This window comes from Prionailurus bengalensis, chromosome A2, assembly GCF_016509475.1.
Source record: "Prionailurus bengalensis isolate Pbe53 chromosome A2, Fcat_Pben_1.1_paternal_pri, whole genome shotgun sequence".
Taxonomy (NCBI): Eukaryota; Metazoa; Chordata; class Mammalia; order Carnivora; family Felidae; genus Prionailurus; species Prionailurus bengalensis.
The window spans coordinates 155,759,360-155,774,747 of record NC_057348.1 but is presented as its reverse complement, the minus strand read 5'-3'; the positions used below and the strand labels follow the sequence as shown (position 1 = coordinate 155,774,747).

Below are 15,388 nucleotides of genomic sequence, written 5' to 3'. Positions count from 1 at the left end.
TGTGTCCATCTTCCACAGGTTACTGGCAGAGCTCCCTGACCAAATCCTTGGGGCTAATGCTCCAGCCCCTCCACAAATATACTTGCATACACATAACAGAGACAAACTTCCCATTCTGAGTCAGCAGTTCCCCCCAACACTCCACTTCCTATGAGTGTCATAGCTGTGACTCTTTTTAGATCTGTACCAGACATCTAATCAATGATCCCTTTCTCCATCTCTCTACTATGAGAGGCCCTTGCCTGTGTTGGAAGTGATCTTCTGCTTTGGAGGACTGGATGTCAGTCACCTCCAGGAGACAGGGTCACTTTTAGATAGACAACTCAGTTGATATAGTGATGAGGTCTGTTTGTATAGAACTGAGCATTTCTGACTGATCGACAGGGTTTATTTTGGCCTATTGCCACCAGATCTGTTTTATCCTCAGAGCACATACCCAGGACCACATAGAAAGTGCAGACTGAGCAGGCAAAAACATGATTTAGAGAGTAGCCAGGGTAGAAGAGGGATAAACTCAGCTTGTTGACTTCACCTGTGTTCCCAAGAGACCCATGTTCACATGCATCCCACCCCTACCCAAGATAGGATAGCAGAGGTCCTCCTCAGTCTGAATTGAGGTCAGGCCTGGGGAAGGGCTCCTGGAGCCAAGCTTGGCTTATTCATGGGAATGGACAAAGGTCTGGCCAGAGCAGGAATCTTCCAGAAAACCCCTTTGAAAATAATCAGACAGCTAACATGACCAAGCAAACTGATCAATGTTTTTCAACAAAGCCCTGAAGACATACTCATGCTGAAATTTTCCTGGTCTTGAGCTGAATCTCCATTTCAGTAGATATTTATTCTTTATCATGGTTTTTTCTAGTATATTTCAAGAATTTGTAATAGTCTCTTGGACCCCAGTGTTCAGAAGATATTCCTGCCTGCAGTTTAGAGAGACTCTATGAGCAGGTACAGCTTAGTGACCCAAAGATGCCACAGCCTTATCCATGTTGGCATCACACCAACTCAGAGCTGGTCCAGTTGACCAAAGAGTAAAAATGAGGAGGACTGCTCAAGGAAGCATGCGGAGTAGGCAAAAAGTAGGCATATAGTAGTACCAAGGGAACACCAGAGACAAATGGAAATCATTTCCAGGAGGAAACAGAGCTCATTTGGCCACACTGGAAGAAAGGCAAGAAAAGGGTAGAAAAGTCTTGGAGCATCCTGGCTATTCTCTGCACTTGCAACAAAATTAACTACATACCTTTCTCAGTAAATGGAAAAAAGAGATGCCTGTGTGTTCTGAGTAACAAGAATTAAGCCATAAGGGAAGACTGTAAAACTAATGGAAATTATAGTCACCTAAGTGAACTGCTCACCAATTTATGTCTAGTAACAACATACCACAATGACTATGAATATCATCAGATATATGTCAAAGAAAATTGTCATTTTATTTTTTATTACTAAGCTCTAGTCCTATATTCCTATGATTCATAATTTTTGTCCAATTTTCATGGTCACCTATAGTTTTAAAAAATGAGATAATACATTAAGTGTTAGAACTTGCCTAAAGGAAGCTACCAGCAATAATATGTGCTGGGGTGGAGGGGATGTTAGAATTATATCAGTATTCTGTGAAGACACAAGTTCTTTTGTGGTGTTGGCAAAGAATAAATACTGCAGTTGAGGAGAGGGGAGAGGCCGAGTCTATGGTAGATAAAGAAATAAACAGAATTCTACACCAAAAGTAATCCCCACGATCCAGATAATAGAAAGGAAACTGCAGCCCTTCTGTTTTGAGAAGGGAAAGTTGTTGCCACACTTCCTGTTTTATGACATAACAAACTTCAGATGTCTATAGTCAGGAAATGTAGACATCTAGTAATTTCCCTAGCAGACAGCCCAAATTTCACCCAAGATGAGGACATACTTCTGTGAAGGTTCTAAAAGAAGCCCAGCGGGCTAAGGTGGGGGAGGGGTGGGGGTAGGGAGCACATGGGGAATATCAACACTTTGTTTTAAATTCATTCCTGGGGGTGCAGGGGCTGCCGGATCCTTAAGAGGGTAGGTAAATGTGACCTTATTGGGCAGCAGTGTATGGGTTTTTTTTCAAGCAATAGAAATTTACTAAGCCACTGGATTAGAGTTTTTTACTTTGCTTCCAATATACAATGTGAATTTTTACAGATTTCTTACTCTTTCTGTCCCTTAATTTCTTTACCTATAAAATGAGGCAGTAATACCCCCATCACAAAATTCTTGTGTATATTAAACAAAACTCCCACTATGTCCCTCGTGGCAATAAACAATGGGGGAAGCACTCTGTGGAAGATTTGAAGTTGAGATCTTTATCAAAGTGGCTCTTCAGTTTGCTAAAAGCTGAATGTAGAAAAGCCACTTAATTTCTCAGATTTTCTGTTTATTCATTTAAAATATGGGAATAAAAATATGCCTAAGTCAGGTGCTTCAAAAATTCTATAATTGTCAAAAACATACTTTCCATGACTCTGACTTACATTCAAATCACCCATCTTGTCTGTGTGAGCTAATGGTCCAATGACCAAAGTCACTGAACCCTGTCCTCGGATATTGACAGATAAGTACTGTTCAGGCCTGAAAACATCAGGTATGGGTAACCTTTACCTATTTTCCCTGCTGTTGCCATATCCCATCCTCAGAAGCCATATCCTTTGGTGACCTGTGCCTTCTGAATAGTCCTGCTTCACTTCCTGGGTCTCCTTCAGCACAGGCTGAGTATTAATGCAGCAAAAGTCTTACCCTCCACTTTTACCATACCCTCTCATAGAGACTATAACTCCTGCAAGGAGTTGGTCACTCAACTATTATGTCAACTATGATGTTATATATATAACATCTTCTTTATCCATTCATAGTCGATGGCATTTGGGCTCTTTCCATAATTTGGCTATTGTAGATAGCACTGCTATAAACATTGGGGTGCATGTGCCCCTTCAAATCAGCATTTTTTTATCCTTTGGATAAACACCTAGTAGTGCAACTGCTAGGCGATAGGGTAGTTCTATTTTTAATTTTTTTTGGAACCTCCATACTGTTTGCTAGAGGGGCTGTACCAGTTTGCATTCCCACCAACAGAGCAAGAGGGGACACCTTTCTCTGCATCCACTCCAACATCCGTTGTTGCTTGAGTTGTTAATTTTAGTCATTCTGACAGATGGGTGGTGTCTCATTGTGGTCTTGATTTGTCTTTTTCTGATGATGAATGATGTTGAGCATCTTTTCATATGTCTGTTAGCCATCTGGATGTCTTCTTTGGAAAAGTATCTATTCATGTCTTATGCCCATTTATTAACTGGATTATTTGTTTTTCGGGTGTTGAGTTTGATAAGTACTTTATAGATTTTTGGATACTAACCCTTTATGTGATACGTCATTTGCAAATAATCTTCTCCCGTTCTGTCAGTTGCCTTTTAATTTTGCTGATTTTCTCCTTCACTGTGCAGAAGTGTTTTATCTTAATGAGGTCCCAATAATTCATTTTTGCTATTGTTTCCCTTGCCTCTGGAGACATGTCAAGTAAGAGGTTGCTGTGGCTGGAGTCAAAGAGGTTGTTGTCTGTTTTCTCCTCTAGGATTTTGATGTTTTCCTGTCTCACATTGAGGTCTTTCCTCCATTTTGAGTTTATTTTTGGGTATGGTGTAAGAAAGCAGTCCAGGTTCATTCTTCTGCATGTCACTATCTAGTTTTCCCAGCAAAATTTGCTGAAGAGACTGCTTTTTTTCCCATTAGATATTCTTTCTTGATTTTTGGAAGATTAGTTGGCCATACACTTGTGGGTTCATTTCTGGGTTCTCTATTTTGTTCTATTGATCTATATGTGTCTGTTCTTGTGCCAACACCATACTTTCTTGATGATTACAGCTTTGTAATTCAGCTTGAAGTCTGAGATTGTGATGCCTCCAGGTTTGGTTTTCTTTTTCAACATTACTTTGGCTTTTTGGGGTCTTTTCTGGTTCCATACAAATTTTAGAATTGTTTGTTCTAGCTCTGTGAAAAATGCTAGTGTTATTTTGATAGGGATTGCACTGAATGTGTAGATTGTTTTGGGTAGTATCAACATTTTAACAATATTTGTTCTTCTAATCCATGAGCATGGAATGTTTTTCCATTTCGTGAAAACCTGAAAGACTCCACCAAAAAACGGCTAGAACCTCTGAAGTCACAGGATATAAAATCAATGTACACAAATTGGTTGCATTTCTATACACCAATAATGAAGCAGCAGAAAGAGAAATAAAGGAATCGATCCCATTTATAATTGCACTGAAAACCATAAAATACCTAGGAATAAGCCTGACCAAAGAGGTAAAAGATCTGTATGCTAAAAATTATAGAAAGCTCATGCAAGAAATTGAAGATAGATTTGCTTTAATATGCACAATGTTTACTTACCATCAATAAAATTGATACTTAAGGACAATGTGACATGATTTATCTTGTGGCTTTGAGTAAACTAAGCATGCCACCAGTTGCTTCTCCTGAAGTGTAACTCACTTACTCTAGAATAATTCACTCTGACCCTTACCCTTTTATCTACCATCTTGCCTGGAGCTTTGCTTCTCTGTTCCAAAGCCCTGAAGCTACAGACAGATGATGCTCAGCATCCTTCCTCTCACTCCTGTATGATGGTCTCTGATTAATACTGAATCATTTAGCTGTAACTAATCTTGTATTACCATGATACTGCCAAAATGATGTAGAATGTACTAGTTAAAAACATACACCTTAAATTAGATATCTATTGGTAGAATCTTTGTTCTGTTCATTTCCTATTTGGGAAGCCTTGGAGAAATTACCTAATCTCTCAAAAACTTAGTGTCAAGCACTGTTTTAAGGTACTAAGGATACAGCAGAAAATAAAACAAAGTACCTGTCCTCACAAAGCATATAATGAGCGGGATGTATTACTCGGCAATCAAAAAGAATGAAATCTTGCCATTTGCAACTACGTGGATGGAACTGGAGTGTATTATGCTAAGTGAAATTAGTCAGTCAGAGAAAGACAAAAATCATATGACTTCACTCATATGAGGACTTTAAGAGACAAAACAGATGAACATAAACGATGGGAAACAAAAATAATATAAAAACAGGGAGGGGGACAAAACAGAAGAGACTCATAAATATGGAGAACAAACTGAGGGTTGCTGGAGGGGTTGTGGGAGGGGGGGATGGGCTAAATGGGTAAGGGGCATTAAGGAATCTACTCCTGAAATCATTGTTTCACCATATGCTAACTAATTTGGATGTAAATTTTTAAAAATACAAAATAAAATTTAAAAAAAACAACTTAGTGCCAAGCACTATTTTAAGGTACTAACGATACAGCAGAAAATAAAACAAAGTATCTGTCCTCACAAAGCATATAATCTAGTGGGATGATACCAACAATAAATAAATTAATTAATGTGTATTAGGTGGTAATAAGTATTATGAATAAAATGCAGAATTATAGGGGGACAAGGACTGTTAGAGTGTAGGTGTAGGTTTGTTATTTTTCATTTAGTGTTTAGAGGAAGCTTCCTTGAGGTGACTTTGAAGAAGTAATTTCTGGCAAGTGAGAAACTGCTTCATACAAATATCTTGGGTAATTCCACCTGGTCCTGGGACAAGACTGTTCTCAGTGGATTCAAGAAATACCAAGGAGGCTACTATGTTTGTAACACAATGAATGAGAAAGAGAGTATTAGGTGATGAGGTCAGAAGTCTTTGGGAACCAGAATTAGTTAGACAACAGTAGAAATATAGAAAATGATGGTGATCTAGATATTAAAATCTTTTTAAAAAATTAGCTAACATGGCCCAAAGGTTTGCAGATGACTGCAACTAGCAGGGAAAAAATGGCTGGTAGAACAACAGCTTCAAAGCTAGGCAAAACTTAAAGCCAAGGGTGGGGGAAATGCATAGTGGTTATAAGAAGGTAATAATAAATAAGAAAGACACCTAACCCACACCCAGGCTCAGAGGAGTGAAAACAAATCATGACATCAGAGGAGCTGTGGGCGTCCTTAGAGGATGTATGTTTCAAATAAAGCATGAGGATCAGTGAAACATTCAGAAGTTGAAGATATAAAACACTTTGATGTTCCCTGAGTTTCAGAGTGATAGGGAAAATGTTTCACAAGAATTTCGCTTGTGAGGTCATCACAATGTCAATCAAAGTCATCAATGACCTCCAAGTAGCTAAGTCTAGTGGTCAATTCTTAGGTGTCACTTTACTTGATTTCCAAGGACCATGTGACATTCTTCATCAACTCCTTAAAAAACATCCTCCACTGAGCTTTTGAGACACCATCTTCTCCTGGTTTGTGTCTAGTTGTGTGGCCACTAGTCCCCCATCTCCTTTGTTGATTCCTATCTATTTGCTTGTCTCTAATCATAAAAACTCAGAGCCTTGTCATTTGCATTATTTTTTTTCTTTTGTATCTATAGGCTTCCTTTGGTCACTCAACTATTCTCATAGATTTAAATACCACCTACATTCACTTGACTCACATTTCTATATCCAACTTGAACTGCCCTGGACTCCAGGGTTTTATATTTAACTGCCTCCTCAACATATTCTTAGATATTTAACAGTAGACATCTCAAGCTTACTTTGTTCATAACTGGACTCCTGATATTCTCCAGTTAAATATTTCCAGAAAATATATAATCATTAACGCACTGGTTTTTTACATATCATATGAAAACAAATCCTACTGCCACTAGGAAAATATGGATTAAATAGATATATGTTAGGGAGAGAGAGAAAAATATACATACAGTGAATCCTTGAACAATTTGTGGTTTGGGACACCAACCCCTCACACAGTCACATAGTCAAAAATCCACATATAACTTTTGACTCCCCAAAAACTTAGCTCCTAATGACCAGAAGCCTTACCAATAACATGAACGCTGATTAACAGATATTTCATATGTTATATGTATTATATACTGTATTCTCACAACAAACTATGCTAAAGAAAAGAAAATATGATTAAGAAAATCATAAGGAAGAGAAAATACATTTACAGTACATTATGTATATTTATTGAAAAAAATCCATGTATAAGGGAGCTCAGGCAGTTCAAACCCATGTTGCCCAAGGATCAACTGTATTTAAAAACAGACCAGTCCACTCCTTCACTGCTTTCATTCTGATCCAGGTGCTTATCATCTCTAGGTTACATCACTGTAACAGTCTTTGTGGTAAATTAGACTATTGAAAATATTCACTTTTCACCCATCAAAGCAAAAATTTCCCCCAGACAAAGTTAAACAGGCCTAGAAGACTTTATTCAAGGTTACTGAAATAGGAGAGGGGGGCCAGAACTCAGCCTGAATTCAACTCCACTAAAACAAAGAATGGGAGAGTTTTTAAGTCCTGAGATGTGCTACCAGAAAAGTACTGAAGTACCTTAATGGAGAGATTGATCAATGGGGTAAGCACATTGAGCTGCTCCTGAGTCTGTAAAGGGTGAAGAAAAAGAATTTACAATTATAAGTGCTCTAAAGTAAATAATCTAAGAATAGGGATGGCAAGGGTCTGGAGTCAGGAAGAAGCCTATCTAAAGTTCAGAGAGGCAAGAGAAACACTATGGCTGTCTTGGTCAACCCCTTTCTGCCCTAATTTCCTCAAGTGATGCACTTCTCCATACATTGATTCTGGATTCTTCCATGTAACTGGCTTTGATCAACAGAATGAGACCGAAACTTCAGTGTGCCAGTTCTCAGCCCAGGCCTTAGGAGGCCTTTAGTATTTCCATCTGTGTTTTCTTGTGTCCTGCCACTATCAGAGGAAGAAGTGCTCAGGTAAGCCTGCTGGTGCCAAGAAGAAGAGGAGAGACACCCCAGTTGAAACATCAGTGTGGACCCAGCCTAGACCAGCCACCTGCCATCCAACCCTTAGACTCACACACAAGCTGACCTGAGATTAGCAGAACCACCAGCTGAGCCTGGCCTAGATAGGCTGAAGCCCTAATGCATAAAAATAAAAGTTTATTGTTGTATGCCCTGGAGTTTTATGCTTAGCTCTTATATAGCAGAAGCTAACTGATATAATCTCCTAAGTGGTCTCCCTCCTTCTCTCTTACTGGCCTTTAATCAACTGTCTACATAGCAGTCAGAATAATCTCATTAAAACATTGGACAGATTCTGTCACTCTTTTTCAACAACTTGCAATACTTTCCAACTCACTCCTCGAAAAGGCAAAAGTCTTTTAAAAGCTTACAAGGCTCTGTATGATCTAAATCCTGATTACTTCTCTGACTGAATTTGCTCTTACACTCCCTATACTTGCTCCATTCCGGCATCTTTACCTACGCTTGCCCAAGGGTCTCTCCATTTGTTGTTCACTATGCCTGGGGTGTTCTGTAATGGGCATCCAAAGGGCTTTGTACTTCATTCTCTCAAGCTTTCCCTGACAACCCTACTTAAAATCTCAAGACTCCCTCAATAGATGGTCCCATACAGTCCTATTTCACTTTTCTTCATAAAACTTTTTCACAATCTAACATACTATTTTTAACAAGTTTATTGAGATATAATTCACATAGCACAAAAGTCACCCATTTAAACTGCACAATTAAATGCTTTTTGGTATATTCACAGATATTTGCAATGATCACCTCAAAAATAAAGCCTGCACATGGACTGGAAAAACAAATATTGTTAAAATGTTGATACCACCCAAAGCAATCTCCATATTCAATGAAATCCCTATCAAAATAACACCAGCGTTCTTCACAGAGCTAGAACAAACAATTCTAAAATTTGTATGGAACCAGAAAAGACCCCAAATAACCAAAATAATGTTGAAAACAAAAATCTGGAAGCATCACAATCCCGGACTTCAAGCTGTATCACAAAGCTATAATCATCAAGACAGTATGGCACTGGCACAAAAATAGACACATAGATCAATGGTACAGAATAGAGAACCCAGAAATTGACCTACAAATGTATGGTCAACTAATCTTCAACAAATCGAGAAAGAATATCTAATGGAAAAAAGACAGTCTCTTCAGCAAATGGTGTTGAGAAAACGGGACAGTGACATGCAGAAGAATGAACCTGGACCACTTTCTTACACCATATACAAAAATCAACTCAAAATGGAGGAAAGACCTAAATGCGAGACAAGAAAACATCAAAATCCTAGAGGAGAAGGGTGCCTGGGTGGCTCAGTCAATTAAGCGTCCAACTCTTGATTTCAGCTCAGGTCATCATGGTTCATTAGTTCAAGCTCCATATCGGGCTCTGTTCTGACAGTGTGGAGCCTGCTTGGGATCCTCTCTCTCTCTCTCTCTCTCTCTCTCTCTCTGCCCCTCCGCCACTTGTTTTCTCTCTCTCTCTCTCTCTCTTTCAAAATAAATTAATTAAACTTAAAAAAATTCTAGAGGAGAAGACAGAACAACCTCTTTGACCTTGGCTGCAGCAACTTCCTACTAGACATATCCCAGAGGCAAGGGAAACAAAAGCAAAACTGAACTATTGGGACCTCATTAAGATAAAAATCTTCTGCACAGTGAAGGAAACAATTAACAAAACTAAAAGGCTGACAGAATGGGAGAAGATTATTTGCAAATGACATATCTGTTAAAGGGTTAGTATCCAAAAATCTATAAAGTACTTATCAAACCCAACACCCAAAAACCAAACAATCCAGTGAAGAAATGGGTAGAAGACATAAATAGACACTTTTCCAAAGAAGACAACCAGATGGCTAACAGACACATGAAAAGATGCTCAACATCACTCATCATCAGAAAAAGACAAATCAAAACCCCAGTTAGATACCACCTCACACCTGTCAGAATGGCTAAAATTAACAACTCAGGCAACAACAGATGTTAGAGAGGATGCAGAGAAAAGGGAACCCCCTTGCACAGTTGGTGGTAATGCAAACTGGTACAGCCACTCTAGAAAACAGTATGGAGGTTCCACAAAAAAATTAAAAATAGAACTACCCTATCGCCCAGCAATTGCACTACTAGGTATTTATCCAAAGGATACAAAAATGCTGATTCAAAGGGGCACACGCACCCCAATGTTTATAGCAGCACTAACAACAATAGCCAAATTATGGAAAGAGCCCAAATGTCCATTGACTAAAGAATGAATAAAGGTGTGGCATATATATACAATGGAATACTACTCAGCAATCAAGAAGAATGAAATCTTGCCATTTAGAGTAACACGGATGGAACTAGAGTAATATGCTAAGCAAAATAAGTCAGAGAAAGACAAATATCATATGAGTTTTTCCCTTCTTTACACTGTGTATAAGTATGTATCTAGGTTATGGAAGAAACAGACTATAACAATCCAAGAAAATTACAACATATAAAGTTAATTTTTTTCATATATATATATATATATACATATACATATACATATATATACATATACATATATACATATATATATGTGTGTATATATATATATATATATATATATATATATATATATAAAATTTTATATTCTAGGCTGAAATTAGGCATTAACACTGACAGCAAGTTTGGCCTGGTCCCTTACTTTGGTGAATCTGACCATGATTTGCCATACTCTTTTCCCACTATCTCAAGACCATCCAAGTCCCAGTTAGAGACTGCCGCATTAGCCTTAACCAAAATAAAGATGATAGGGAGCAGAGGAGCAACTGACCCATAGCAGACAAATAATGGGAACAAAAACAAGCATTTGTTGTTTGGGATACAAGGATCTTGAGACTACTTTTACCACAACATAACCTAGACTATCCTGACTGATATAAGAATAAATAACAAGTAGCTCAGATAAAGATAAACAATTAGCATTTCATGATGTAGCACTGTAGGCTATCTAGCATAGTGGTTAAGAGAATAAACCAGAGCCAGACTGCCTAGGTTTGGATCCTAGGCCTTTGCATACTAACAATGTGACTTTGGGTAAGTCACTTATTGTCTCTGTGCCAGAGTTCCTTGAGTAATAATAGTAGTTACCCTAGGGAGTTCTTATATGATTTAAATGAGTTGTTTAGTAGTAAAAATTAAAGAGTGAGACTTACGCAGTATTTCTTAGCTTGGTTTCCTCAGGAGGCCAAGGACTTATCGGCTATTCATTGGGGAATACAGTCCATGAGGGCAGGCATGAATGACAAAAGATATGAACCATGGAACACTGTAAAACCAATAAAAGGATGCTTTATCAAGCTTCCTGCCCCTAAGTGCAACTAATTGTGTGATCTTTGGTACTACTCACACCTTAGGATATGTATAAACTCTGTTTCATAACTATCCCTCAGAGGGGAAAAGGGGAAAAATTATCTACTGGTGTCTACTTTCATTGGTCATATTACATCCAATTGGGAGTAACTCCCCACAATTTCTGGGCTGTCCATGCATGGACTTGGATGCCAAGTAGGTCCCTTTTTGGTGAAATCAACAGGGAATCCCTAGGGCTAAATGTGAAAAGTGTTCCTGACATGCATAATATGAAGCATTGGTTGTTAATATCATTATTATTGTTCACATCATACATATACATCAAGCATTTCTGTGATCCATTTTGGGAAGTAGAGAGAGGTATTCAGCATAGCAGAAAATTATTGCCTGAAAAGTTGGGGATAGGGAGTTTAGACACTGGGCTTCTCGAGTATTTAACTTCAGTGCTATACTGCTTTGGAGTATGGAGCTCTAGATGGATAGTTCTCTCTGGTTCTAATTACCTAGTATACAAATAAATAAGTACTGTGTGACAGAGCAAGATTCTTTAGAATGGAACAGCCTCTTCTCTTCTGCTGAGAGTGATATTTCTTCCCTATCAGACACACTAACCGAGACCCCAAGTTCAAGAAAGCATATAGTCACTTCTACACAGGCCTCCTTCTCTTGATATTCTTCTTGAGCTCCTGGCTTCTATGTTATGCTCCCGGAATATTTTCCAAAATATTTTAATTTAACAGAAGCTCCACTTACCAAATATCTTCCAGTTAGAGAAATGTATTCATATAAATAAGCAGGTGCTCCTGAATAAGAGAAAAATAAATAAATATTTGAATAAATAATAAGGTAAGATTGAATTACTACATCCCTTAAAGTACATAAATGAAATTTATTATTTTATTTTTATAGGCAATACCTACACATGGTTACAAAAAAAAACAGAGAGAATATTAGAAGGCAAACAGTGAAAAGTCTCATTCTTTTCCCATTCTATCTGTCCATAGTTCTACAAGTAATTACTTCTTAATTTCTTACAATGTGGTCCACAAGCAAATATGAATGCTATTATATGCATATTATTTCTACTTCTTTCATACCCAAAAGTGAATACTAAGTTCCATGTGCTTTGCTTTTCTCACTTAACAATACAGCCTGGGGATCATTTCTAATCATTGCAGAAAGAGGTTTTTTATTCTTTTTATGGCTGCATAGTATTTCATTGTATGAGTGAAACAATTTATTTAACCAGTCACCTACTGATATCCATTTGGTTATCAATATTTTGTTATTACAAAAATGCCATAGTGGATAAAATGTGTGCTTATGACATCAGAAAGGGAATCACTGATTGGAACCAAAGAGGGGCTGACTAGGGGAAGAGTGAGTGAGGTTGATGTGCTGGCACAGAGGCGCAAGGGCTGCCTTGTGGGAAGCTGGATGACAGCACGCTAAGCTTGGTCCATGAGGGGGAAAGGCAACGAGGAATGCAGAAGTGAAATGGGGAACTGGAGCCACAGAAAGAGAGCTACAAAGAAGAATCAGGAAAGAAAGTGGGAAAGAGAGGATGAACAATTGAAGGGGATAGGAATCAGGGGCCAGGTAACATGAACCTTGAAAGGACTGAAGAATGTGAGAGGGGCCAGAGGCTGCCTCTTCCTCTGCCCTCTCTACACTCCTCCAGAGCCCAGGGACCCCGCGGGGCCAGCTCTCCCTTGTCACAGCAGCTCTGTTGTTGTCCCACATCCTTTGGGCAGCAGGCACCATGATGTGGGTGCTTTCAGGTGAGAGAATACCACCTTATCTAGCTCTTCCTCCCACACCCTGAGGAAGCCCACCAATTAGAGATGTGTCTTTTAAAAAAACAACCATTCCTGGGATTGTAATGGTGTCCAGAATTGTGGATTTATACCAGCCAAGAAAATATGCAGAGAAGTACTAATGCAACAGACTTTGGAACAGGAAACCAAGGGCAGAGGTAATTCGTCCCGCACCCTCACCCCCAACAGCATCAACATCAGCTGAAGCTGATTAGAAATGTAGACTCTCCAGCCTTAGTCCAGACCGCTGAATTATAATGCGCATTTCAACAAGATCCCCAGGTGATTGAGGGCAGTGTCTTAGGTCTTCATATCTATCATTGAAATTAGAAATGTCACATTTATAGAAGTGAAAGAATAGTCTTGTTGTATCTGTTGAGAGAGAGAGAGAATATGTTTGAGTCAGGGAAGGAGTAGGGAGCTTACATGGCCAGAGAACCTAAACCACAGGACATTTTACATGAAGAGATGAATCAGCAACCTAGAAATGAGTAGTCATTCCATTTTGCAGTTGGGGAATATTTTTCCTAGCTTTTCCTGTTCAGAAATACAAATATCACACATACATGTATTATTTTTACATTTAATTTTTAACTTTTATTGTGAAATGTATCATATTTTGAGAACAGTATGTATATGTATATCTATAACTATATATATATATATATATATATATATACACACACATATGTATACATGTAGGGATATATGTTTAAAAAGAAGTGAATCTTTAATAACAAACAACCATGTTAAAAACCATGGCCATAACTTGAAAGGCTTTTGTTGTACACAGAATATTTGATGATGGTTATGATGCAGATCAAAGAGGAGTATGTTTTTTCAGAGCATTATAAAATCCATAATAATTAAGACAAGACTAATTCCTGAATAGTTGACACCAGTGCTTTGCTCCGTCCCGAAGGGCTTCTATGACTTTGTCATTTCGGAGGGTGAAGATGAAGGGATTGAGGAAAGGAGTAACTACTGAAACCATCAAGGACACCACCCTATTGTAATCAGCTGCTTGAGTTTGCTTGGGTTTCACATAGAGGAACAAGCAACTGCCGTACCCAATCACGACACACGTGAAGTGAGAGGCACATGTAGAGAAGGCTTTCCTCCGGCCAGAGGCTGAGGGGATCTTGAGGATTGTGGAGATGATATAGGTGTAGGAGATGATTGTAGGGATAAGAGAACCAAAAAGAACAAAAACAGCCATTAAGAAAAGGATGAACTCTATAAAAAGGGTATTGTTGCAGGACAGTTTCAGCAATTGCCCTCGGTCACAGAAGAAATTGTTCACCACATTTGATTTGCAGAAGGTAAGCTGAAATGTGGCATAAACTGGCCAGATTTGAAAAAGGAACCCAAAAACCCATGACATAATGACCACCCAGATGCAGGTGCGGCTGTTCATAATGATGTCGTACCTCAGAGGGTTACAGACAGCCACGTAACGGTCCACAGCCATCGCTCCCAGTAATGCAAACTCTGTGGTCCCCAAAGAAAGATACAGGAAGAGCTGGGTGACACATGCAGCCAGAGATATTGTCTGCATCCCAGGGAGCAGCAGCCCCCAAAGCATCACGGGTACGATAATAGTTGTAACCAAGATCTCCAAGGCAGAGAGATGACCAAGGAAGAAATACATGGGGGACTGCAGACGTCTGTCCACACAGACAATCACAATGATGACCATGTTTCCCATTAATGTCACTGAGTAGAAGAAGAAGAAGATAGCAAAGAGAATATGATGTAGTTCTCGGGAGCCAGGGAAGCCAAGGAGATAAAATTCAGTGGCACTAGAGTGATTCCCCAACATTTAGTTCTGAGCTCTTGTTCCTTGTGAAATCTAAAGAGCAAAAGAGAGAAAACAAGTTTCTGACCGCAGGAAGATTCAAGACAATTCCAGTTTGAGGAAATATATCCTACTCCTAGTCTTCACAACATAATGCTACTATTTTATACAAGGTTGATATTAAATGTTTCATGAAGGATATGTGTTAACTTATGAAGGTAAACGTAAATGCCCAAAAAGATGAGCAGTAGCCACCAACACCACACCTGAGGCATGAAAACCCACTCACCCAGTATGTACCCATCTCCCAGTTCACCAGCCATCCTGCCTCCAACCCTGTCCTGACCTGCCATTCTATTCACTTCCCTGGTCACAAAGTGCTCATTCATGCCACCAACACTTCATCTCCAGTGCCCAAAAGTGTCTTCTCTGCCTCTTGTATCCATGTCCTGCAAACTCCTGCTACATTTCAACAGTTCAAAGAATCCCAACCTTAGCCAATCACACAAAGACATGATTACTTCTTTTGTTTGTTTCCTTTAACATAGGTTCCATTTGCATT

General features: G+C 38.8%; 1 protein-coding gene across 1 annotated transcript; it reads right to left on the bottom strand.

Moving 5' to 3' along the window:
• Window positions 1–13,905: 13,905 nt before the first annotated feature.
• Window positions 13,906–14,868, bottom strand: LOC122486490 (olfactory receptor 9A4). Its single transcript, XM_043585863.1, has one exon. It carries the CDS (start codon window positions 14,848–14,850, stop codon window positions 13,906–13,908), a length of 945 nt encoding a protein of 314 aa, XP_043441798.1. The 5' UTR covers window positions 14,851–14,868.
• Between the last annotated feature and the right edge of the window lie 520 nt (window positions 14,869–15,388).